The sequence below is a fragment of the Wolffia australiana genome, chromosome 11 (genome assembly GCF_029677425.1).
Source record: "Wolffia australiana isolate 7733 chromosome 11, ASM2967742v1".
NCBI lineage: Eukaryota > Viridiplantae > Streptophyta > Magnoliopsida > Alismatales > Araceae > Wolffia > Wolffia australiana.
The window spans coordinates 7,559,374-7,582,846 of record NC_135845.1 but is presented as its reverse complement, the minus strand read 5'-3'; the positions used below and the strand labels follow the sequence as shown (position 1 = coordinate 7,582,846).

Genomic DNA, 23,473 nt, shown 5'->3' with positions numbered 1-23,473 from the left:
TGTCATCCGTCATCCAAAATGTCATCCGTCATCCAAAATGTCATCCGTCATCCTCGTCATCCAAAATGATCTCCATCATCAGTCATCCATCACAGATGACGGATGACTAATGATGGATGACTCAATACACTTCGGTTCAGTCATCCGTACGTCGCTCTGGACCGACGATGGTTTCCATACAGACAGAGGACGGCCCATCCTTAGTCCAAGCCTACTTGAGTCTGATGTGTCTTCAACACCAGAGAGAGAGAAAGAGAGAGAGGTGTGATAGATAGAGAAGAACGAGAGAGAGAGAGAGATGTAGTGCATGTTAGAGAGAGGGAGTGGAGAGAGAGATAGAGTCGACCGAGCAAGAGAGAGAGAGATAGAGAAGAACGAGCAAGAGAGAGAGAGATGTAGCGCATGTTAGAGAGAGGGAGAGGAGGGAGAGATAGAGAAGAACGAGCAAGAGAGAGAGAGATGTAGCGCATGTTAGAGAGAGGGAGAGGAGGGAGAGATAGAGAAGAACGAGCAAGAGAGAGAGATAGAGTCGAACGAGCAAGCGGAGGGAGAGATAGAGAAGAACGAGCAAGAGAGAGAGATGTAGCGCAGGTTAGAGAAGAACGAGCAAGAGAGAGCGAAATGTAGTGCATGTTAGAGAGAGTGAGAGGAGTGAAAGATAGAGAAGAACGAGCAAAAGAGAGAGAGAAATGTAGCGCATGTTAGAGAGAGGGAGAGGAGTAAAAGATAGAGAAGAACGAGCAAGAAAGAGAGAGATAGCGCGTGTTAGAGAGAGGGAGAGGAGTGAAAGATAGAGAAGAACGAGCAAGAAAGAGAGATGTAGCGCATGTTAGAGAGAGGGAGAGGAGGGAGAGATAGAGAAGAACGAGCAAGAGAGAGAGAGAGAGAAATGTAGCGCATGTTAGAGAGAGGGAGAGAAGTGAAAGATAGAGAAGAACGAGCGAGAGAGAGAGAGAGAGAGAAATGTAGCGCATGTTAGAGAGAGGGAGAGAAGTGAAAGATACAGAAGAACGAGCAAGAGAGAGAGAGATGTAGCGCATGTTAGAGAGAGGGAGAGGAGTGAGAGATGGAGAAGAACGAGCAAGAGAGAGAGAGAGAAGAACGAGCAAGAGAGAGAGAGAGAGGAGTGAGAGATAGAGAAGAACGAGCAAGAGAGAGAGATAGAGTACAACGAGCAAGAGAGAGAGATAAAGTGGAACGAGAAAGAGAGAGAGACATAGAGTAGAACGAGCAAGAGAGAGATATAAAGTGGAACGAGCAAGAGAGAGAGAGAGAGAGAGATAGAAGACTGAGCAAGAGAGAGAGAGATACAGAAGAACGAGCAAGAGAGAGAGAGATAGAAGAATGAGCAAGAGAGGGAGAGATAGAGAAGAACGAGAAAGAGAGATAGATATAGAAGAACGAGCAAGAGGGAGAGATATAGAAAAGAACGAGCAAGAGAGAGAGAGAAGAACTAATATAATTTTGCATTTATTTTAAAAGCATTCGCCCCAGTGGGCACAACCCAATTCTGGTGAATTGCGTGCCTCATGTCTCTATCAATCCTTCCACCAGAGAAAAATCAATGTCATCCACTCTCCATGTGGGCAACCCGCAAATATCTCTCTCCTCGCGAGACCGAAGCAAGTCATCCGCCACACAGCGTCTAAGTACTAGTCTATCACAGCTGCCTTCATCCATGGCGATGCCTGTTGCCGGCCTCCTTGACTGGCGTTTAGTCAGTGTCGGATCTTCTCTCCATTTCCAGCCGAGATGGCGATGGCTGCCTCCACGCCGGGGGCTCCCCATCTCCGACCGGCTGCGTCCAGCTCGCTTCATGAAGATGTTCGTTCCAGGCAGGTTTCTTCCCTCTTCTCGATCGTAAAGAAGCGAGCCGATCTTCCTGAAGCCATCTCTATCTCTGTTTGGGAGTAGGTTTCGGGGAGTCATCGCCGGAGGCGAAAGCTGCCAAGAATCTTCAGAATTTTTTCACCTTCATCGCCGTCAGGGTCGTTCTAGGTCAGCTTCAGGTCGTCTCCAATGTCACTCTCCCTTCAATTATTCCTTCGAAAGGTTCAAGAATTCGCGGAAGTATTATTGATCATGGAAACCGCGAAACGTTCTGTTACCCTTTAGTGTTTTTCTTATATTGATTGATTTCTTAAGTTAATTCAAATGTCTTGTTATGCATTACTCAAATCTTAACAGTGGGTCTGTGCGTTTCTTTTCGTAAGATTTATGTTTCTAATATTATTGATGTGGGGGTACGTGTCTTTATTTCTTTCTGGTTATCGAGCCAAATCTCCGAGCAGAAATCTCTATTTACTTGATCAGAAAATCCACATGTTTATCCTCATAACTTGGTTTGAAATCGACATTTTCACCTCGGGTCGACCAGAGCTACAACACTGAAGCGTACGCGGAGCTGAACGAGTTCATGTCGAGGAACTCTCTCAACGACGGTGACAATTTCTGCAGGAGTTTGATGCGGGAATCTCCGAGACACCAAGCCTTAGGTACGAGGGTAGACTTGCTACTTCATGAATTTCTTCGTCTGACAGACATTTTACTTCTCGTTTCCTTTGATTCACAGCTTTGCGAATCTTGGAGGTGCGTCAAGGCGAATCAACCGCAGTTTTCTCTTCTTTCTCATCTGACCCTACTCAACACCTCGCAGGTCAGATCTGCCTATCAGATGGAGGACTTTGAATGGGATAACATGAAGAAGCTCGCCTTCAAGGTCCGCCTTGAACCTCGTTAATTCCCTCGTTCTCTTCTTCTTCTCTCCTCTCAGACCGCGCTAACGTTAAATTGCAGATGGTGGAGGAGTCTAACACGAAGTTGATGAGGGAGTATATAATGGAGACAACCCACATGGAAGACGAAACTTAAAACAGTGGAAGAGCTCCACAACTGGTACTCGCATGAATATTGTTCGATCCAAAAAAGATCGATATATACATGTATATCGAGACTGAGAACTCATTTTCCATGTATGCATGAATATTGTTACATTCAAAAAAGATTGCTGAAACCCCATTTCCCATCCAGTCTCCATGAAACCATCCTTATCAGGAAGGAAGACGAAAGCTCCAAAGCGACTTTAGGCAGGACAATGTAAATGCCGAGGATGATTTCAAAGGTAGAGACCTTCAAGTTTCCTCCCAGCTCTCTGATGCATGTCAGTGTGCAAAGACTTTCTAAATGATGGAAATATGGGAAAACCAGCAAGCCATTAATTGTCTTGATCAACTAAAGGTTTTAAGACTGAGGATTTAGAAAGATGACTTACTCAACTCTCTTGGGTTTCTAAAATCTTTTAGATTATTCTAGACTCTGAATATTCTTGACTCTTTTGATTCTAGAATTTTTTGGAATCTTCTATAGCTCTAGAAGTTTATGGACTGTTCTAGAGAGGCTCTCAAGAAGCATCCAAGGGAGCTCTGTACAAAGGAATCTTCAAACTTTGGGTTTTTGAAGAAGCATAGCATCCTGGGGAGGATAATGGCTGAAAAAAAATGAAGTGGAGAAAGGGTTTCGAGGAGCATAAGATCTTTGGGAAGATACTTGCTGAAATACGAAAATTGCAGAGGCAAAGATAGGCGCTCAGTGGGGCTGTTGATGTGAGGACGAGGTCATGCGTGCCAAATTAAGTGTGTAATTATGTTGTTGTATAAATATTTCGTTCATCAAAATTATAGTTGCTAGTATGACTCACTCGGCCGTAAAGTGACAAGGAAAGTCGTCTCCACAGGGAATGGGACTTACGTACAGACTATGTTTGGAGTTAGAATAGAACCAAATTTTATTTAAGTTACATTTGAGAAGTAGTGAATTGACAATAATTTGGTAACATCATGAATTCCTATTTCTAACATGTGGTTATTTTAGAGGTTTAAGACACTAGATATGAGTATAATTATAGTGCACTATTGTCCAAGACGGAGACGAAGGACAGGACTGGACAAAGATCAATCCCATTCCATGCCATAATTTTTAGAGGTTGTCCGAACTGTTCTGTCCGGAGTTCACTCTCGCCCCAAATATTTTGGTCCACGTCCCATCATCTTTAAGACATTACTTGTTAGATTAATTTCTTAGTCTACGGACAATTATATATATGTATATAATTGCATATTGTTAAGCTATCAATTACAAATCCCAGTTTATATGTGATTCACTTAATGACGGGATTAAGACATTTATAATAATAAGTATGGTTAATAATTGTGTAGAGGCTAAACCTGTCTTAATTATAATGATGGGATTAATTAAGGTAGACTAAAGATGGTTAAGCATCACCTCTTCCTATAAATAGGGGCCAGGTCCTTGGGTCATGAGGGTATTGACTTTTCTCCTGAGCATCCCATTACTCAGAGAGACTTCAAGAAGTCTCTCTGAGTATTGATCCAAAAGGCCTCCCCTCAAGCTTGTTCGATTTGACTAAGAGAAGGCGCGATGGATTGAGGTATGTTTTACATTGATTTAGATTCACGTATGATATTCGTCGTCCTTAAGGATCGGTGCAAGCCTCCTGCCGATCCAACACTATTATCCCGTCTAACTTTGGGCACAAAAAAATAGGTCAAGCTTTTAAACACAGATCTCACTCAGCTTTTGTGTGTGACTCACATTCGACTGGTGCTTGGCCCTTCCTCTTGCGCTCAAGGCTCACCCTCAACTTTCATTCTCGAGCTCTCCGCTCCCCCTCGACACTCCTTCTCATCCCCTACTTGACTCCCATGGGATGAAGAAAATGTCCCATCTGCCATCCGAGTCTGTGTATTAGGAAGAAACAATGATATTGGTTAGTAAAAAACATTAGATGGAGTATGGCGGGAAGTAGCTAAAATAATAGATGTAGAATATTATATTAATTGGAGTATTATGTGGTATTGCAATAATGGGGAGAGAAAAGAAATACTATAAAATTTAAGAGAGAGAGAATGATACGAAACACAAAAATAGATTCGGGAATTATAAAATAACACAAACATGTTGTTAAGTATCCTTGAGGGTGATCTGAAGTCGATATAATCCTACAGGAAGGGATTACGTAAATGGAGCAGGGGCTCTACAAGGCGCTTTGGTAATACAATAACGTGTTAACTAATGGGAATATAGTATTTGAAATGGTCATTTAAAGCATAACACGGAGATTCTAAGCAACTCTCACTTGAGGAAATTAATAATTATCATGAACCATATATATCTCAAAGTTAACGTGTTTCAAGGTACCTGAGAGATGGGAGCCAATAGCTTGAGTATCTCGATGTTGAATGGCCATGAATTACATTTAACTACAGCTCCACGAGTGATGCAAACGGAATGACGGGAAGGTGTGGAAAGACGGATAAAAGTAAATGTGTGATTTGATCGGCAAAGAGAAGGTTGATGGGTAAGATGCAAGGAGTGGAGGTGAAGTGTGATGTTGGAGGAATTGGATGGGACACTGAGTGGGAATTGGGGAAATGAAGAAGAAGGATGGCAAGTTGTACTGGGTGAAGATAGTGGGTTAATTAGAAGGAAAGTGTTCAATGATGGGAAATGGTGGGGATAAGTGGATAGGTAAATTATGGAGAGGAAAGTCTGGAGAATGAGGAGGAAAAAACCCAAGAGAAGTTGACGATGTTGAAGAAAGACAAACCACGTACTCATTATGTTTTGATCCGTATTCGTTGCCGTTATCGCCAGAGGAAATCACCAAGGAATCACTCTTTTTCTAACAAAACACTTGATGGGGGACCATCCAGCTGCCGCCAAGACGGGACGTCTCCAGCCACAACGAGTTGCTTGCGCCGATGCTCACCACCCGGGGTTTAAGTACTCCGCGTAAGCATCTTATCTTCCCTTTTATTTGTTTTATCTTTTCGTTATTTTTTGTTCTTGGATTTTATGGACTGGGCCGATGTTGGGCCTCGTCCTTGTCATGTTTTTATTTTGAATTGTAACCGTTAAAGAGAGGTCGAACCACGTCTCGCGACGGTTCATCCTCCCCCACGTTCTCACTTGGCACCTATCCTCATTATATAAGGGGATAGCATGCCCAAGTGAAGGTCGAGGCATTTGTTGAAGAATTTTCCAAAATTGTCTCCACCTATCGTAGTTAGGACTAGAGAGTAGAGAGGAGTGTCTGTTCTCGCCCACGTCGAGATCACTCCGTGGTTAGAGCCCACGCCATCATGTCGAGATCACTCCGTGGCATCGTATTTCAACGTCTGTCGAGATTACTCCGGAATGCCTACAGATTCAAGAATCCGAAGTTTCTTGAAGCCTGAAGACCCCTTTGTCGAGACCACTCCAAAGGTGATTGAGGATTCAAGAAGCACCACCGTCATTTTCCGTCAAGATCCTGCCATCGCCATCCTAGAGCCCTCCAAGAAGATCAAGAACTACATCTCCTCGAGATCTCTTGGGCTGTAAAACTTCAAGAAGGTTTCTTTCTTGGAGCACTCACACGGCCGCCACTGCTGCCTGTTGCCCAGCGCCGCTGCCGGTCTCCGCTTGTGCGCGCCTCGGCTCCCTTCTGCACCCAGGCGGCGTGGCCCCACACGCGCGTCGCCGTTCGGTGCTCGCGAGCGCCCCGGCGCCCGCCCTCGCCCTGCACGTGCAATCTCGCGCGCGGCCACCGTCCGGCAACCGTGCGGCCTTCTGCACGCGCCCCGCGTCCAGCGCCCATGAGCACCCGGAGCTCAGCGCCCGCGAGCGCCCGGCGCCCGCCCTCGCCCTGCATGCGCGGCTCCCCCATGCGCGCCTGCCGTCTGGCGTCTGCGCGGTCCCCTACGGACACCCCAGCCATCCAGCTCGCGCGATTCCGCGCGCGCGCCCCGCTATCTGGTGTCCGCGAGCCCCCAGGCGCCCGCTCATGCCCTGCACGCGCGGGCTACGCACGCGCCCGGTCATCCAGCGCCCATGCAGTTCCCATGCGTGCCCCCTCTCCACCGGTCCCTGCCGCCTCCGTGCGTCCGCCTCCACTGCCCACCTGCACGCCCGTTTCGCCCACCTGTTCTGCCTGCCGCGCGCAGACCGTCGGCCTCCCGCGCCCAGTCTCGCCGCCGCGCGTGCCATCATCCCCACCGCACGCCTGCCACCTCGTTCAATAGTTGTCATGTTGGACTATCGCCAGATCAGGTACCCATTCATCTCCCCTTTGTTAATTCTAGTATCATTACGTCTTGCAGTATCGTCTTCCGCTATCTCTTCCTCTGTCGGGTTTTCACGATCTTATCGATAGGATAGCCACCTTTGTCGAGAGTTAGGTTTTCTTCTTGTGGTAAAGGCTTAGCTGTTGATCTTGGCGTCGAACAACTTTGGGCCGTCAAATGCCCCTCACTTCTTAGTCGACGTAGTTGATCCCAAGGGTCATCAGGAGTCTAATCCCATCAATATCTTCCTTAGTGAACGATGTTGATCCTCATCCCTCTTCAGAAACATCTCGTTGCTCATTAAGTGGTTTTCTTGACGTGCATTCATATCATAAATAATTATGAATCCACTCGTTTTTATCCTTTGACGTAATACGAGCCGTCCGATCCCGACACGCTCATCGTATTACATTAACGATTCACAATAATTCTCAAGCAAAAGGTGTTCATACAAGCAGGCTCATGGCCCTTTTAAAGGGAAGGAAACATGCAGTTACAAGGAAAATAAACTGTCAAATTCGGAAATGATGGTTGAAGAGAAATGGTATAGAGAAGGGTGGTTCCCCGTAGAGAAAGTAGTGGAGAAAGGTGAGGGGAAGAGGTTATGAGAAAAGTCAAATTGAAAGTTATGAGAGAAAAGAGAAAAAGAGAAAATTAGAGAGAAAAAGAAAGGTGGAATAGTCAATAACTGTACGCGATTAAGGAGAGAGGACGTATAGAAAGAAAGAGAAGAAGTGGAGAAGAAAAAGTCAAAGAAAAAAGTTGAGGAAGGAGAGAGAAAAACAAAAGTGCGAGAGAGGAAAAGAAATGAAAAAGAAAAGAGAGAGGAAGAGAGAGAAGAAAGAGGGAACCGTTTCCCATCAGAGAACCAGCGATGGAGAGGAATGTAATACTATATTCACAGTAACTACAGGTTTCAAAGGTCTGAACAGAGTGTGTGTGAGACGTAATTTTGTACTTTTACTTTTAATACTATGTTTTTTTACTATTCTCCATTTCCATTTCACTTGAAGATAAAAATTTTAAGACACTATAATTCACTCAAATTAAAACTTTGGGACAGAGTTCACATTATGATTCGAAGAATAGTCTGAAAGAATGGAGACATCTAAGGGAAGAATATATATATTGTGATTTGTTTCCTCTAGGGTTTGGAAATCTGCTAGAATATGATCCAATCAAATTTAATTAAAATTTAATATTGAGAATCAACAGATCACTTTTCTTTTATCAATTCACTTTCTCCATCATGATCGCAGAATAGGCTCCTCTTGTTCATCAAATAGATTATGACAAATCTACAAAACCATTGTGGTCCATTTTTGAGAAGTAATTCACAAATCTCACTTCATGTGTGTGAATTCATGATGATATGATGTAATACGACACAGGAGCCGGGATTGATCGGCTCATATTACGTCACAGGAGACGGTAAATCTGTTCGTTTTAACAGCGAAATGAATGACGATTGAGAAAACCACGAATGAGCGTCGAAGATGTCCCCGAGAGGGAGGAGAGTCGATGTCAGACAATAAGGAGATCTTAATCCCAATCGGACTCCCAATGACCCTTGGAATCAACTAGGACGTCTGAGTAATGAGAGGCGTTTCACGGCCCAAAAGAGTTCGACGTCTAAGGGATAAACGGTCGACCCTCAACAACAAAGAGAGACCTAACACTCGTCGAAGGTGGCTATCCTATCAATGATTGCACAAAACTTGGCAGAGGACGAGATAGCGGACGACGAGACTGGAGAAAGAAATAATACTGGAATTTTAATGGAGGGGAGACGAGTGGGTACATGAGTTGTCGTTAGTCCACGGCGTGATCAAAGGCATAGAATATCCAGACGCGATGTTGATTGTTGACAGGCGACAGGACTGAGACGCACGGATGTCATCTGCAGACGGAGGGAAGGACATACGGTCGTGAGGCCGGTGGGCGTCAGGATCAGGGCCAGCAGGCCGGGGCTTCAAGCGGCACGCGGTCGGATGTGGTGACCGGGCGCGATGGTGACTCGTGGCAAGGGCGAAGGTGTGTCACGAGGGCGCAGGTGGGTGTGCGACACACAGGCGCTGGCGCGCGTGCAAGGGCGGGCGAGCGCGTAGGGTGCGCGCGTGGAGCGGTCGTGCGGCGCGTAGGCGTGGACGGGCGCCCAGGCACGGCGAGCATTTGGCGCGCGAAGGCGGGCGGGCGAGCGGCTGCGAGCAGGCGCGTGATGCGCGGCTCAAGCGGGCACTCAGGCACGGCATGCACGTGGCACACGGGAGCACGCAGGCGCACGGGGTGACCGCCGGCAGGCGCGCGGCGCGGGCCGGTGAACGGCGCGCTGGCGCGGGTCGTGGGGAGGGCCGCGTACGGCAGTGCCGGCCGGGCGCCGCGCGGATGGCGGCCGAGATGGTGGGCGCGATGGCGGACGGCGGCGGAGAAGGCGAGCGTGGTGGTGGGCGATGGCGGAGTTGTCGGGCACGTTGTCGGACGGTGGCAGAGAAGCTCTGGTCTCCCAAGAAAGGAGTTCTTGAGCTGTAACCGCCCAAGAACTCGTCAAGAAGATGGGCTTCTTGAACGTTCTTGGAGGCTCGAGGACGGGGCGGCCGGACCTTGATGGACGCAGGTAGCGACTCTTCTTGAACCTTCAGTTCCCCTCGGAGTGATCTCAACGAAAGGGTCTTCCGCTCCAAGAATGGCCGTCTTTTGAAATCTTTAAGCGCTCCGGAGTAATCTCGACGAAGCGATTAGGCACGTCGTCACGGAGTGATCTCGACCTGACGGCGCGGGCCCTATCCACGGAGTGATCTCGACGTGGGCAGGAATAGCCAATTCCCTCTACACTCTACTCACTACGATAGGTGGAGACAAGAGTTGTAAAATTCCTTCAACAATTGACTCAAATCGCCACTTGGGCATGCTATCCCCTTATATAGTGATAGGTGCCAAGTGAACGTGGGGGAGGACGAACCGTTGCGAGACGAAGTGCGGCCCCTCCTTACAATTTGAAAATAAACTGAAAATAAAGAAGCAAGAAAAGGTGTTGAATTCTAGGGGCCTTGACTTGGATGAATAAATCTAAAACGATGCGCAGCGGAAGACTCTTTGCGAATCGAACGACATCAACAAAAACATTGAAACGACGTACCTTGCACGAATCTCATTCGATCCCTGAGTGAGATGAGTCGAGCTGCTCAAGTGTGCAGCCTCTAGACATATCCACGTGGTCCTCGGCGCGTCGGATCTCCTCCGTCTTATTGACGAGGCCCGTTCTTTCTCCGTTGGTGTCGTTACGTTGTCCTGATCACATCAGGGATGGAGAGGGGGTGTGGGGAGAGTGGAGAAGAAGGGGAAAGGCCCCTGAATAATTCTGGGCTGTGTGAATTTCGTTCAGGGCCTTCCCCTATTTATACTAAGTGGGTATTTTTCATAAAAACCCCCAAAACTTAAGTATATCTTCCGACGTCCAAAAGACCATTTGCGTGTGACCTTCTGGGCCCATGTATCAGTCTAGTTAACGAGTCCAGCGGCCCAATAACCTTTATTGGTCTTCCAAATTAATTAACTATATCATTATATAGATTAATTAATGTCAGATCCATTTAACCCAATCGATAGGTCGAGACTCCGACACGTGGGGTGCCAAGCTACACCTCGTGTCCTAGAAGATACAAAGGAGTGTGTATCGACTCACTCATAAAACCTGTTCGTCATCGGTTACCGTGTATGTATAATCCCTCATCCACTTGACGCTCCTTGGATGACTTAGGGTATGGTCAACTGTCAAACCCTAATCGATCATCCGAGTTAGTACTGATGCATTCGGAAATCATCGTAGAACTCTTCTCCGATATTTCACTACCTTGGCCAAGGACTTCATCGCATCATCTTCCTTGAGCTGTCACCTCTTATACCAAGGGTGGACGATCCCATCTTGACCACTCAATCGCCTTCGTATACTTCTTGATGCACCCGAACTAAGACCGTTTAGAATCCCACGATTAGAGACTCGTTGGCCATAGCTAAAGTACAACCGTCCGTCCACAAGACGTCTTTGGTGTCTCAGGTCTAAGGACCACTTACACAACCGTGGCGTGAATCAACCTGATTGACAGTTCGGTATAATACTGATAAGCCGAAAATATGGGGTAAAAACAATGCGTTGTGGATTTTGGCTTATGCAATAAAATTTATAAGAACTCCACTTAAGACGTATAGTGATAAGTACGAGTGTCGTCCAAGGGAGGCAAGTAGGAAGTTCAATTTAATTTTCTTTTTGGTGTTTTAAATCCTAATTAGAGTGAATTTGATCTTCAATGAGGATCAAGTCACCCTAATTAGATGAGAATTTAGAGAGGAATATAGAAGAGGTGAGAAGAGTAGAAGAATTGCGGGCTCTAAATTTGCTTCCGTGATCCTAATTAAAGGATCCGAGAAGTCAATTAGAGAGGTCTAAAGAGGGTTCTTAAAGTGAGTTTGGTTGATTTTTGCGACTTTGATAATTCAGAACTAAAATGGGAAATTGAGTATCCTAAGAATTAAAACTAATTTTTTTTTAGAGTTTTCTTTTGGAATGCAATTGAATGCCCAGGTAAATTCCTTAATTTCTCCTCTCAATCCTAATCAGGGCTTGTACATGCCGCTCAAGCCAAGCGATTTAGAAATTCAGATCAGAATGGAGATGAAGAAACAAACAACTTAACCTATTTCATTCAAAATGCATAAAAGTTTGAATACAATGAAAGAAAAAAATACCAAAACTGTTGATCCAGGCTGGGACTCCTCTCTGTCTTGCAACTGTGATGAAGCACCCTCCAGAATGAGCTCCCCCTCTCGAAATTCAGCTTTTATACCTAGGTCACATGGTGAAAATCACCATTTTACCCCTGTTTAGTATTTAATATTTATCCATCAATGTAGGGTAGATCTGAATGATCCAACCATACAAATGGAAAGAGGGGATCAAGACGAGAAAATCCATAAAAAATCATCTCAATCGGACTTCAGGATCAAAAGTTATTAATAAATCAAATTTAACCAATTTTAGCCATTGGATTAAAGTTTGATTTATTTAATAATACACGCCATGACGTGTCGACAGACCATTGGCTGCGACGTTTTAAATATTTTTCTGGGTGCTCTTTTGTGGCTCCACGTACCCCTTGCGAAAAAAAGAAAACATAAGAAAAATCGAAAGTGCGGAAAATGCATACGTATCGTTGTGCGCCTTGCGTGCGTCTGGTCGCAGGAAGACCCGCTGAGAAGTCGCCACGTCACCCCCCGTGCTAGCACTTCGCATGCGCCGCACGAGCGGTGAACTTACCGTCCGCACCCTCTCTTTCTTCAAAATCCATTCGATCCGCATCCGACGGCCGACGGCCACCGATGCGCCACGTCGCCCCCGCCAAGCTTCTTTCTGACTTTTTGCGCAAAACCCCTTACAAATCATTCTTTTGCAAATAAACGCCGCTCAAATGTATTTATACATATATCCTTTTTCGCCTTCTCTCTCCTCCGATTTTCTCTAAAATATTAAAACAATTAATAATGGAATTGCAATAAAACCCTGAATGATTTTAAATAGGATCTTTACGCCTGCAATGGCGACCGAGAGCCATTTTCAGGGTCTTTTTGCAACGAAACGTTGCAAAAAGGCCCCGAAAAGTCTAGAAATTGTATAAGTACATTTTTTTCTCTTATAAATATGCCCTTTTTAATAGAATAAATGCATTTCTTCTTGAAATAAATCCCAAAAAAATCCTAAAAATTCGTAAAAAATTCTAGAAAACTCCAGAAAAATCACTAATTCATTCCCATGCTGATAAATGTCGAAATAAAATATTAAATATGCCATTTTCGTCCAAAATATTTATTTCGAGCTTCAACAAATCCTTAAAAATTCATATAATGAACAGAAAATTAGGGAAAAATCAGAAATTACTTGAAAACATTATTTTCGTGTAAATGTATGATAACAACCCAATTTTAAGCTCTTTAAATGCATAAAATCATGCTAATAACATGAAATAAAGACCGAAATTAGGGTGTTATCAAATACCATTCAGGGATTCGTACGGATCAATTCAATGAACTCTTTCCACTAAAGAGCACCCACTATCTATCCTTAGTGTCGGCACACTAATGGCTACGGGATCGGCTGGATAGTGCTATTCTATCCGGATACTTCGATGTCCTTCTCGCGTATCCTTTGAATAGGAATGTTTAGAACACATGCTTAAAGACTAGTGATCTCCGTATTACGATCTCATCGTAATTCACTAAGTTCGATCATGTATTCATGGACTTCATTATACATATCACACGTGCACTATAATGAATATGTTCCATTAATGAATATGGAACGAGATGTGGAATGTGTGATTGGCTTGCCGGCCACATATATTTTCATCAAAAGGGACAAGGCCCAACACCGGCCCAGCCCATAAATCCAAGAACGATAACACAAAACAAAAACAAGTAAAGAGAGGATGCTTACGCATGGTACTTAAACCCCGGTTGGCGAGCATCAGCGCGAGCAGCTCGGCGAGGCTGACGTCGTCCCGTCGTGGCGTCTCCTGGATGGTCCCCCATCATCCTCCCGGGGTGGGAGGAACTCGACTCCGGCGAGTGAAGCTCTATGACGTCCTCGAGTGACTGGATCAGGTCTGGTCGGAGTCGTCGTAGGTCATCCTCGGAGATCCACGTGTTGTCGGATGACGGCCGTCCCTGCCAATGGACTAAGAAAGTGCGACCTACCCGCTCCCCCTCAGTGTAAATTACCTCCTGCAGTATCGTTTCTATCTCGTCTTGTCGTACAAGGGTGGGAAGCGGAGAAGGGGCTGGTTGACTCTCACTTTCTTGACTACTAAGGCTCGAGTGGCTGTGAGGCTCAGTGATGGGTGGCGAAGGAAGGTATCGGGATAGATCGCTGACGTTAAACGTCGAACGAATCCCCCAAGTTGGCGGGATGCTTACGACGTAGGCGTTGTCGTTGATCTTCTGGGCTATCAGGAAAGGCCCGGCGCTACGAGCATGGAGCTTCGTAGCGACCCCTGGAGAGAATCTCTCAGGCCTCAATTTGACCAGGACTAATTTTCCTTCGGAGAATGACGTTGACCTACGACCCTTATCAACGGATGCCTTGTATTGCTCATTTATGGATGCGATACGGGAATGAATGCTGTCATGCATGTTCTTAATATGTTCAGCAAAGTCTAATGCATTATCTGAGATCCTATGTTGCGTGTCTAATGGCATGAGGTCAAGGGGTCGACGCGGAAGTTCACCATAGATGATCTCAAACGGGGCCTTCCCAGTGGTGCGATTCACCGAGTAGTTGAAGGCTAATTCTGCTCGAGGGAGTACTTGATCCCATGTGGCTACATTATCACCAACAATAGATCTCAGTAGGAGGTTGCCGAGGCTGCGGTTAATAACCTCGGTCTGGCCATCTGTTTGAGGATGGTAAGCTGAAGAAAATTTGAGTTGTGTGCCCATGAGGGCCCACAACGTCTTCCAGAATTAACTGGTAAATTTTACGTCTCGATCCGAGATGATTGTGTCGGGTACTCCATGTAACTTGACGACGTGGTCAAAGAAGAGTTGAGCTATCCGGGAGGCGTCGGAGGTCTTCGAGCACGGGATGTGATGGCGCGGCACCGCCGAACACCGCCGAGCCGTCTTGGGAGGAGCCAACACCATCACCGAGCCCGCCACTGACACGTGTTCACCCGACACGACGAGCTGCTACATCGACGCGCGACCCTGAGTTCAGATACTCGGCATGACGATGCGCTACTTCATCGTCGAAGCATCCCACTTATCCATTTTATTTTATTTTATTTTTATTTTCTTTTCTTTCGTCACTCACTGTTTCTCTTGTTTGTGGTTGTAGTGAGGGGAAGAGCCCATATGAGGACATCTTCCCCTCCCATGGGCCTAACAAGCCTTATTTTCCCCTTATCTTCTATTTCTCTTTGTTGCTTAAAGGGGGCCCATCTTCATCCATCCTATATAAGGAGGGGTGGGTGCCCAAGACTCTTACCCTTGAATTTTCATGAGATTATAACGTCTTAGATGTTGAAGGGTCACGCACGTGAGAAGAGGAAGAAGAACAAAGAAAGAAGAAGAACAAGAAAGAAGAAGAAGGAGGAAGAAGAAGAGGAAGGAGGAGGAGAGGAAGGAGGAAAGAGAAGAGATGGAGCATGCCGCCGCTGCCTCCGGCCGGCTGCCGCCGCCGACCTGCCAACACCACCGACCCCGCAGTTCGCCGTCCCGCCGCCGCTCACCGCCCGAGCCACCCTTCGTCAGCTCCCGCCTCCGCTCGACATTTTTGCGCTGCCACCCCCGACTACGCACCGTCTGGGCCGCTTCCGTGCCCTTCCCCGCCGACTCCGCCCGCACCGCCACTGGTCGACGCCCGTCGCCCCTCCCGCCGCGGTCGCCACTTCCAGCCCCGCGCGGACAGTTCCCCGCGCGCGCCGCACGAATTGCTGACCGCGTGCGCCGCACGAATTGCTGACCGCGCGCGCCGACGCCGTCACCCGCACGGCATCGTCCCGGTGCCTTGTCCCTGTGCACCGTCCGGTCCCGCGCAGACAGCTCCAACTGCTGACAGCGCGCGCCACACCGTCGCCGGTACGACCTTGACCCAGTGCCTTGCCTGAGCATCCGCATCAGTACTCCCGCCTCGCTGCCAGCGTGCTCGGTGTTCGCTGCCCTACACCGTGCTGCTATTTCGGCCCGCGCCCGGTGCCGAGCGCTGCTTACCGGTTGCGCCGCCCCGTGCCATACCTCCTGCTACGCCACCCCGCCGACTGCCCTCGACCGCGCCTAGTGCCCGAGCGCTGCCAACCGGTCGCGCCGCCCCGTACCAGCACCTACTGCTATGCCACCCCGCCGACCGCCTTCGACCGCACCCGGTTTGCTCGCACACCAACGCCGACGCCCAACACCCACTCCACCTTCCCGGCGGCCCAAGCGCCTTCGCTCCTACCCGCTCAACGGCATTCTGGAGTCTTGCTATTCCCCGGATCCCCGATACAAAATATCTGTCACCAGCGCGACGAAGGTACCTCTACTCACTGCCCTTACGTCTCTTACTTTCTTCAGTGCGCTTTTCGATTCGCCTCTTCCGCGCTCGGGTTAGATAGGTGAGGGCGAGACAGGTTGAGAAAATGACGAATATTTATCGAGAGTCTTACCTGCCCGGTACGAGTCAAGTTCACCCGACGCATGTGAGCACTCTAGCGGGGATTCTCCGTTCGGCGATGCACTCGCCCTCGACCCTCTCTGGCGAGGTTCAGGAGGCCCGTCTGACCTCACTTAAAGCGATCTTGTCAATCTCTGGAACGGCACCCACTGCTCATCGGTGCACACACGTACGACATGTAGGATCTCATACATTCACGTCATCATTCATACTTGTCCACTAGCATCATTCGGACGACGTTGATCGTCGTTGCCCGAACGAGATTTTGATTCGACACCGAGCCGCTACCCTTGGTGCCGACCGGACGACGTCTTGACGACGTCCAGCATCAGGATGAAATGTGCCAACTTGGAGAATCGGTCTACCACGACCATAATTGAGTCATGGTGGCGCGCGGTTTTGGGTAATCCCAAAACAAAATCAAGGCTTACATCCTCCCATGGTCTCTCCGGGACTGGTAGGGGAGTATATAGCCCTGTGTTCTGCTTGGTGAGCTTCGCGCGAGAACATGTAAGGCAGCGCGAGACGAATCTCCCAACGTCCCTCTTCATTGACGACCAGTAAAAATGCTGCTCCAGCGCATGGATTGTCTTGTTGACTCCAAAGTGGCCGCTAAGTCCACCAGCATGTGTCTCGTAGATGAGGAAGTCTCGGACCGAGGTCCAAGGTACACATAGTCTTTTGCCGTGGAAGAGGTAGCCGTCGTCAATGAAGTAATCCTTCGACCTGGTGATGGTCGTGTCCGTGAAGGCGGAATAGACTTTGGAAAAATCTGGACACTCGACATAGTCATCGCAAAGACTTAAGGCGTTGGCGACGACGTTGTCCTTCCCCTTCTTGTGGCGGGTGACAAAGGTGAAGTCTTGGAGATAAGCGATCCACCGAGCATGTTGATCGCTGGCCTTCTTCTGGTCGTGCAAGTGGCGTAACGCGCTATGGTCCGAAAATAACACAAACTCCTTGGGGAGTAGGTAGTGACGCCAATGTTGTAGGGCTTGGATGAGGGCATAGAATTCCCGATCGTAGTTGTCGTATTTCTTCCGTGTCTCATTCAGCTTTTCGCTGAAATACTCGATCGGATGTCCTTCTTGGCTTAGGACTCCTCCAATCCCGACTCCTGATGCATCGCACGCAACCTCAAAGACTTTGTTGAAATCTGGTAGCTTGAGGACCGGAGCCTCGGTCATGAGCTTCTTAAGAAGCTCAAAGGCCTGGTCGGCGGAGGGAGTCCACTCGAATTTCTCGCCCTTTAGGATGTCGGTGATGGGAGCGGTAACTCCACTAAACCCCAGAATAAACCTTCGATAGAAGGTTGCGAGTCCTATAAAACTGTGGAGATGATGGCGTCGATCTTGGCCGGGTCGACGGCTACTCCATTGGCGGATAAGATGAATCCGAGGAAGGAGACTTCGGAGGTGAAGAATGTGCACTTCTTCGGATGTGCATACAGTTTTTCCTGGTGTAGAGATGTGCACACGTGTCGCAAGTGTTGTGCATGCTCTTCTTGGGTTTTGCTGTACACTAGGATGTCGTCGAAGTATACGACGAAAAACTTGCCAATGTAAGGCCGAAGTACCTCGTTCATCAAATGCTGAAAGGTACTGGGCATGTTTGATAACCCGAACAGCATGACATTCCACTCGAAGAGACCGTCCTTTATCTTGAATGCCGTCTTCCATTCGTCTCCAGGCCTTATTCTTACTTGATGGTAGCCGCTCCGTAAGTCTATCTTGGAGAAGATAGACGCGCCTACCATCTCGTCGAATAAGTCTTGGACTCGAGGTATTGGGAAACAGTATTTCACCGTGATCTTATTGATGGCTCGCGAATTGCAACACATTCTCCAAGTGCCATCCTTCTTTGGAGCGAGCAAGGACGGTACGGCACATGGGCTAAGGCTTTCCCGAATTAAGCCTTTAGCTAGTAGATCCTTCACCTGACTGTATAGTTCTTCATACTTGACCGGATCCATCCGGTAATGTCGGAGGTTGGGAAGGGTTGCTCCCGGGACCAAGTCGATGGTGTGCTGAATGTGGCGCAACGGTGGGAGTTCACTCGGTAGCTCGGCGGGGAATACATCCTCATACCCCTCAAGGAGTTGGGTGATCTCCGGGGGTGGAGTCTCATGCTCCGACTCAGCAGCTCCGTCAGATAAGGTCACGACGTATCATATGGGAGTGAGTTCCCTGTCTCGCTCTAACTCACGCCGGAAGATGCAGCCATTAGTGATAATGGCGGAAGGTGTAGTGCGTGGTGGCGTCGTCGACGACTGTGTGGGTAGTGAGGGTAGTCGCATCGAGGGATACCATATCAGTCGTCGTCTGTCGTAGATGAAAGAGCACGTGTTTGCTCTTCCGGACAACTGTACGTCATGATCGTACAACCATGGTCGACCGAGTATAATACTACCAATCTTCATTGGTAATACGTCACATAACACCTTCTCGTCGTACGTGCTCATTTTCAAAGGCACGTAGCATCTTCACTGGGATTGTCGATGCGTCGCTCCACGACACATTGTACGGAGTTGGGTGAGGGAGCAAGGGAAGTCCAAGCCGTGTAGCTGTATCCTCGGAGATACCGTTGATGCAGCTACCGCTGTCGACCATCAACTTGTACGTACGCCCACCAATCTTGACGTACGTGTAGAAGATGAACGTGCGCTGAGCAACGTCGATGGGTCGATGAGCCGAGGCGGCACTAGCCAGTGCGGGAGCTGTTCGGGCACCCTTAGTGGTGCTCCTAATCCCAATGGTATCCAAGGTAGCGACGGGATATGTCGAGGGTGTGGTGATTGGTGTGATTTGGATGTACCCAAGTGGGTCATCCACATCCTCGCCATCAGGACATTTGGCCGGGTACTCGTCCACCTTGAGGTCATCCTCGGGCTGTTCCTCTACTGGCTGCCCGTGTATGTCCATAACCATAAGAGTGGGGCAGTCCATCCGTTGATGCCCAAAGCCCTTGCACTTAAAGCACTGGATGGGCTCACGTGGGGCATTCGGGGCCCTAGCGGTCGATATCGCTGAGAGCGTGGGCGGCGTTGGTGCCGGGGCTGGTGTCGTTGGAGGGGCCGTGGAACGGGAAGCTGTGGTGCTACTCCTGCTCCACGCTGCAGTAGTGCGAGTCATTGTGGACGTCGCCGTCGATTAAGTAGGTCTGGGTGCTGCGGTAGTAGCCCGCAAGATGTCGTCGTGACTGAGCTCGTTGCTCTCAACGAGGCTATAGGTGAGGTCGACGGTCAGGGGGTTATGCTCTAATACTCGAGCTCCTAGGTCAGGGCGAAGCCCATGGACGAAGCATGCGAACTGAATTTGTGGGCTTTCCACAAATTTGCATCGCATTCGGTACTCCTCGAACTCCTCGATGTATTCGGAGACCATGCGTTTCCCTTGCTTGAGGTCCATCCCTTTTAACATGAGACGAGTCATGTAAAGTTTAGGGATATATTTATCCTTCAACTTCCGTGACATCTCATCCCATGAGAAGGGAGGATCTCCTCGTCGTCGAGCGGCCTCTTTCTCGTTCTTCCAAAAGATTTTGGCTTGGCCTCCTAGATGAGCCTCGGCGTACGCCACACATAGGTGTCCGTCAATGTCGTACCATTGGAAATAACTTTCCAGGTACGACTCCCAATCTGAGTAATCTTTTGGGTTCCGTGACCCTTCAAAGATAGGCACCTCTATCCGGGTACGACTCCCAATGGTGTGGGGGAAGTGCGGGATAGACATGCTCCGGGTGTGGGGGGTATGTGGCAGGTCTCCTAGGTCGGGACAAGTCATCAGGTGGATAATCCCGACGAGGGGCATGGTCGTAACCCGCGGTGTACCTTGGCGTCGCTCGGGGCGGTGCCGAGGCCTCCTCATAGTGGTCCGGTGCGGGAGCTAGTGCTGTCGCGTAGTAGGGTGGATAGGCTGAGCTGCCACCATATGTGGTGGCCTCTGGTCGGCCAACAACTGGTGGTGGCCGAGGGCTACCATGTCGGGACGAGTAGTGTGGTGCATTCTGCACCGGTATTCGGTTGGGGTTGGGGGCCCCATCATAGGGATACTCATGATGGTCATAATGTCGAGAACTACGGTTCTCGGGCGAGTAGTAGTTCCTATCCGGGGGATAGGAACGATCGTCATGGTAGCGCGGTGCTGGCTGCTCCTCTCGGGGAGGAGTTCTTCGTCGTTCGCCGTGGTCATACTCCCAGTCTCCTCGTTGGTAGTAGTGAGGTGGTGGCGCCTCGGGGTCCCGTGGTCGGTATGTCAAAGCAGGAGGATCCCGCATCAGAGCCTTGCCGGGGCGCTGGGGAACCTCACCAGCCGAGGGATCATCATGAGGCTCATTCAGTGAGGCCCTACGTGTAGGTACCGGGGTGATGGATCGCCAGTCTTCGGAAGTTCGGTGTGCCGGTGGCGCCGTTTCATCTAGAGGCCTCGGAACCCGTGGGCCGGGTTCCCTAGGCGGAGGAGGGGGTAAACTACCTCCTCGTTCTCCACATGATCTGCGTGTAGTCGTTCGCCTAACGGATCTTCAAGTAGAGGATCTCCTATGACGAGATCATGATCATGATCGTCGTGGTGTTCAACATAGTCGTTATCCCGACACTGGGCTCGCGTACGAACCATGCTATGGTCAACAATCCACCTAAAAAAAAATGTCTAAGGGTATGCACGTGATGGATGCAATGAAATGATAAGTATAATGCTAATGAATTTCAAACTATGACGTGCACAATTCAACAAAGTGTTCTAGTGATATGCTTCCGACCGTGTTTAGCGAAAGCTAACACAACCTGGCTCTGATACCAATATGATGTAATACGACACAGGAGCCGGGATTGTTCGGCTCGTATTACGTCACAGGAGACGGTAAATCTGTTCGTTTTAACAGCGAAATTAATGCCGATTGAGAAAACCACGAATGAGCGTTGAAGACGTCCCCGAGAGGGAGGAGAGTCGATGTCAGACAATAAGGAGATCTTAATCCCAATCGGACTCCCAATGACCCTTGGAATCAACTAGGACGTCTAAGTAATGAGAGGCATTTTATGGCCCAAAAGAGTTCGACGTCTAAGGGATCAACGGTCGACCCTCAACAACAAAGAGAGACCTAACACTCGTCGAAGGTGTCTATCCTATCAATGATTGCGCGAAACTTGGCAGAGGACGAGATAGCGGACAACGAGACTGGAGAAAGAAATAATACTGGAATTTTAATGGAGGGGAGACGAGTGGGTACATGAGTTGTCGTTAGTCCACGGCGTGATCAAAGGCATAGAATATCCAGAGGTGATGTTGATCGTTGACAAGCGACAGGATTGAGACGCACGGATGTCGTCGGCAGACGGAGGGACGGACATACGGTTGTGAGGCCGGTGGGCGGCGTGATCAGGGCCAGCAGGCCGGGGCTTCACGCGGCACGAGATCGGATGCGGTGACCGAGCGCGACGGTGGCTCATGGCAAGGGCGAAGGGGTGGCATTAGGGCGTAGGTGGGTGTGCGACGCACAGGCGCTGGCGCGCGTGCAAGGGTAGGCGAGCGCGCAGGGTGCGCGCGTGGAGCGGCCGTGCGGCGCGCAGGCGTGGGCAGGCGCCCGAGCGCGGCGATCATTTGGTGAGCGAAGGCGGGCGGGTGCGCAGCTGCGGGCAGGCGCCTGATGCGCGGCTCGGGCGGGCACTCATACAGGCATGGCGTGCGCGTGGCGCACGGGAGCACGCGGGGGCGCGGGGTGACCGCCAGCAGGTGCGGTGCGGGCCGGTTAATGGCACGCGGACGCGGGTCATGGGGAGGGCCGCGTACGGCGGTGCTAGGCGGGCGTCGCGTGGATGGCGGCTGAGATGGTGGGCGCGATGGCGTACGGCGGCGGAGAAGGCGGGACGGTGTCAGAGAAGCTCCAGTCTCCCAAGAAAGGAGTTCTTGAGCTGTAACCGCCCAAGAACTCGTCAAGAAGATGGGCTTCTTGAACGTTCTTGGAGGCTCGAGGACGGGGCGGCCGGACCTTGACGGACGCAGGTGGCGACGCTTCTTGAACCTTCAATTCCCCTCGCAGTGATCTCAACGAAAGGGTCTTCCGCTCCAAGAATGGCCGTCTTTTGAAATCTTTAAGCGCTCCGGAGTAATCTCAACGAAGCGATTAGGCACGTCGTCACGGAGTGATCTCGACCTGACGGCGCGGGCCCTATCCACGGAGTGATCTCGACGTGGGCAGGAATAGCCAATTCCCTCTACACTCTACTCACTACGATAGGTGGAGACAAGAGTTGTAAAATTCCTTCAACAATTGACTCAAATCGCCACTTGGGCATGCTATCCCCTTATATAGTGAGGATAGGTGCCAAGTGAACGTGGGGGAGGACGAACCATCGCGAGACGTGGTGCGGCCTCTCCTTACAATTTGAAAATAAACTGAAAATAAAGAAGCACGAAAAGGGACAAGGCCCAACACCGACCCAGCCCATAAATCCAAGAACGACAACACAAAACAAAAACAAGTAAAGATAGGATGCTTACGCGGGTTACTTAAACCCCGATTGGCGAGCATCAGCATGAGCAGCTCGGCGAGGCTGATGTGGTCCCATCATGGCGTCTCCTGGATGGTCCCCCATCATGATAGCTTAAGCGTAATTTGGAATTTTATTATAATTTTTTTTATTTTATTTAAAGTTTTCAATGTAATTGATTAAACCTCGAGTTAAAAACAGTCTTAAGCCATTCATATCATTAACTCAAAGCATTGTCCTGTTCTACTTTACTATAAGCTCATTGTTGGATTGGACATTTTTAACCAGATGAATGGCCGAACTAACTGAACTTGATCGCTAGGCTACCATTTTAGGGCAAATGGGCTGGCCAGGCCAGATTTGAACTGGGATGAGAAGCAGTTCAATAATTATTAATGTTATATTTTTTCAAAAAATTAAAAAAATTCAACCAGATTAGGACGAGTAGCCCTCCCCTGTGATTATTTCCCTCAGCTCCATGTCAACCATAATTTGGGTTAACTAATTTGTATTAATGCTATTATTTATGAAACAATATTTATAATAAGATAAGGGTCCAATCCACAAGGAGCAGGTAATGAGAGTAAATTCCTTTTCAAATATATTTTAAAATAATTCTCTAAGGTGATATATTTTTTCTCTAGATTTTTAAGTATTTTC

The 23,473-nt window shown here is 48.8% G+C and overlaps 1 protein-coding gene across 1 annotated transcript; it reads left to right on the top strand.

Moving 5' to 3' along the window:
• The first annotated feature begins 1,587 nt into the window (after positions 1 to 1,587).
• Positions 1,588 to 3,023, top strand: RBCX1 (Chaperonin-like RbcX protein). Its single transcript, XM_078583369.1, has 6 exons — positions 1,588 to 1,835; positions 1,915 to 2,009; positions 2,378 to 2,495; positions 2,573 to 2,589; positions 2,657 to 2,719; positions 2,797 to 3,023. The coding sequence occupies exons 1-6, from the start codon at positions 1,679 to 1,681 to the stop codon at positions 2,869 to 2,871; spliced, it is 525 nt and encodes a 174-aa protein (XP_078439495.1). The 5' UTR covers positions 1,588 to 1,678; the 3' UTR covers positions 2,872 to 3,023.
• The last annotated feature ends 20,450 nt before the right edge of the window (positions 3,024 to 23,473 follow it).